Below are 2,671 nucleotides of genomic sequence, written 5' to 3'. Positions count from 1 at the left end.
TGTATGATTCATAGAGTTGAATTATGGTGATATGTGGAATGTTAAGATGGTAGAGATGATCTTAATTGCATATGTATTGGTATTTGTAAATTCATTCATGGCATGGTCGGCTTCATTGTGGAAGCGGTGAAACAGTGGGTTCATATGGTATTAGACGTTGATCCTTAATTGGAAATAGGCGTAGCAGACGTTGATCCTTAATTGGAAATAGGCGTGGTAAATAGACGTTGATCCTTAATTGGAAATAGGCGTAACAGACGTTGATCCTTAATTGGAAATAGGCGTGGTAAATAGACGTTGATCCTTAATTGGAAATAGGCGTAGCAGACGTTGATCCTTGATTGGAAATAGACGTGGTGGCTTGGATTCTAGATATTGAATTGGAAAGCGGTGAAACGTTGGGTTCACATTATGGTACCATATGCATAGAGTCACACGTCTTGCATTGAGTCACATTAGAGTCATGTCATAGTTGAATGTTTGCATTGTTGTGATTGTGATGTGTGTATGAGATATGGTAATTGAATTTGATGATGTTTGGATACATAACTTGACAACATATGTGATTATGTGATAATTGTAGTTATGTGTATATTTGAGAATATGATATTGGATTTTAATATTGTACTCCTTGAGTTTTTATGTGTGTTTGAAACATGTGAAATAGATGTTGATGAATATTATTTACATGGTTATATGAAGTGTGATGAATTCCTTTAATTGTTGATTTAATCATTGTGCTGGATTTTACTCCTTCATAATCATTTGAATTCTCAACCTTTCTGTTTGAATGTTACCTTTACATGGGTATCGCGCAGATACTCAGGAGTAGTAACGCTGAAGCAAGTGGACGGTAGCTCGCTCGAGATTAGCTAGAAAGTTCCCGTATTTTAGTTTGAAGACTAGGTAATGAGTCAATGCTCTGGTCATGTAACACTGGGTAGATTAGTAGTATTGAACTCGTATCCTATTTGGATAAGTATTATGTTATTACTTGCGAACCTGCTTATTTGCAATTGTTGTTGAGAGGCCATAGTGCCAAATATTCTGATTATGGTTTCCGTTTATTTTGAAAAGATGATTGAGAGTTGATCATGGTATGGGACATGGATCATTTGACGAAATGCATGAGTGTTCATTATTTTCCGCTGCGAACGCATATGCTTGAATATTCATGGTAATTGAAATGTGTTATTTTAAATAACCAGGTGTATTGTATATTGATGATGAATGATGTTGGTTTTTGAAAGCTCTTAGTTTTTGAAAACGTCGATGTGACGCCCTTTTGTTTATATGCGTGCTTATTTACTCTGATTATATGTTAAGTATTTTGGGGTAGAAAAAGGGGCGTTACATTAGTGGTATCAGAGTCTGGTTGACCAGTTGGTCAATAGTCGTCAGGGTTTTCCATCCCGTTGTATTTGATTGTGTATCTGACACGATCGATACTCGTTGTCTGATTGTTCGGACTGTTCAGGACGATGGTTGCAGGCAGGAATGATGATGCCATTGTTAAGGCACTGAGGATGTTGGCTGAATCCATGGGTCAGATCCCTCAAGCGAATGCTGGTAACCGAAATGGAGATGATGATGAGTTCCGTGCTTTGGGGAGATTCCAACGGAACAATCCTCCTGTCTTTGAGGGTGGGCATGAACCTGATGAAGCTCAAGCTTGGCTGAAGGCAATTGAGAAGATCTTTAGAGTCATGAACTGTACTGATGGTCAGAAAGTGCAGTTCGGTACTCATATGCTTGAGAAGGAAGCTGAAGATTGGTGGAATAACACTCTTCAGAGGTTTGAAGAGTACACGATTGAGGTTACTTGGGCTCTGTTCCGTGATGTCTTCTTGGAGAACTATTTTCTAGAAGATTTTGGTGGGAAGAAAGAGGTGGAGTTCCATGAATTGAAGCAAGGAAATGGTACTGTTGCTGAGTATCCTGCTAGATTTCAGGAGCTTATCAAGTATTGTCCTCATTACAATACTGCTAATGCTGAGAGATCTTAATGTTTTATGTTTCTGAATGGCTTGAGACATGATATCAAGAAGGCCATTGGTTACCAACATATTACTTGTTTTGCAGAGTTGGTTAACAAGAGTCGGATTTGTGATGAGGATAGTAGGGAAAATGCTTCTTTCAACAAGAGTTTAAAAGGGAAAGACCAGGATCGTGGGAAACCCTATGATGACAAGAGGAAAAAATCTGGTTTTGGAAAGAAGCCAAGTGGGGGAGGATCTTCTACTCCACTTACGTGTTTCAACTGTGGTGTTGAAGGTCATCGTGTTGTTGATTGTAGTAAGGATCCTTTGACGTGTTTCAAGTGTGGCAAGAGTGGTCACAAAGCAAACCATTGTGGAGTTGGTTCGAGCGTGACTTGTTACAATTGTGGGGAGAAAGTTCACATTAGTACCAAATGTGATAAGCCAAAGAAGTAGCAAGCGAGGGGAAAGGTGTTTGCATTGTCTGGCACGGAGGCCACTACCGATGATAGGCTAATCCAAGGTACGTGCTTTATAAATGGTACACCTTTGACTGCCATTATTGATACCAGTGCAACACATTCTTTCATTTCTTTGGATTATGCTTAGAGATTGAATCTTAAATTATCTGAGATACATAGAAGTACGGTTATTGATACACCTGCTATGGGTTCTATTTCCACTTCCTATGT

General features: G+C 38.9%; 1 protein-coding gene across 1 annotated transcript; it reads left to right on the top strand.

The window, feature by feature from the left end:
• The first annotated feature begins 1,481 nt into the window (after positions 1 to 1,481).
• Positions 1,482 to 2,435, top strand: LOC127131024 (uncharacterized). Its single transcript, XM_051059967.1, has 2 exons — positions 1,482 to 1,644; positions 2,083 to 2,435. Exons 1-2 carry the CDS (start codon positions 1,482 to 1,484, stop codon positions 2,433 to 2,435), a joined length of 516 nt encoding a protein of 171 aa, XP_050915924.1.
• Positions 2,436 to 2,671: the final 236 nt, after the last annotated feature.

The sequence above is a fragment of the Lathyrus oleraceus genome, chromosome 3 (assembly GCF_024323335.1).
Source record: "Lathyrus oleraceus cultivar Zhongwan6 chromosome 3, CAAS_Psat_ZW6_1.0, whole genome shotgun sequence".
NCBI classification, from domain to species: Eukaryota; Viridiplantae; Streptophyta; class Magnoliopsida; order Fabales; family Fabaceae; genus Lathyrus; species Lathyrus oleraceus.
Note: the sequence above shows the minus strand (reverse complement) of the source record. Positions and strands in the feature narration are given on the sequence as shown.

Excerpts from the sequence above, each read along its gene's own strand:
- LOC127131024 (XM_051059967.1), top strand. The coding sequence starts at position 1,482 with ATGGTTGCAGGCAGGAATGATGATGCCATTGTTAAGGCACTGAGGATG. Across the intron at positions 1,645-2,082 it reads CAATCCTCCTGTCTTTGAGG|AGTTGGTTAACAAGAGTCGG; the intron begins GTGGGCATGAAC and ends CTTGTTTTGCAG.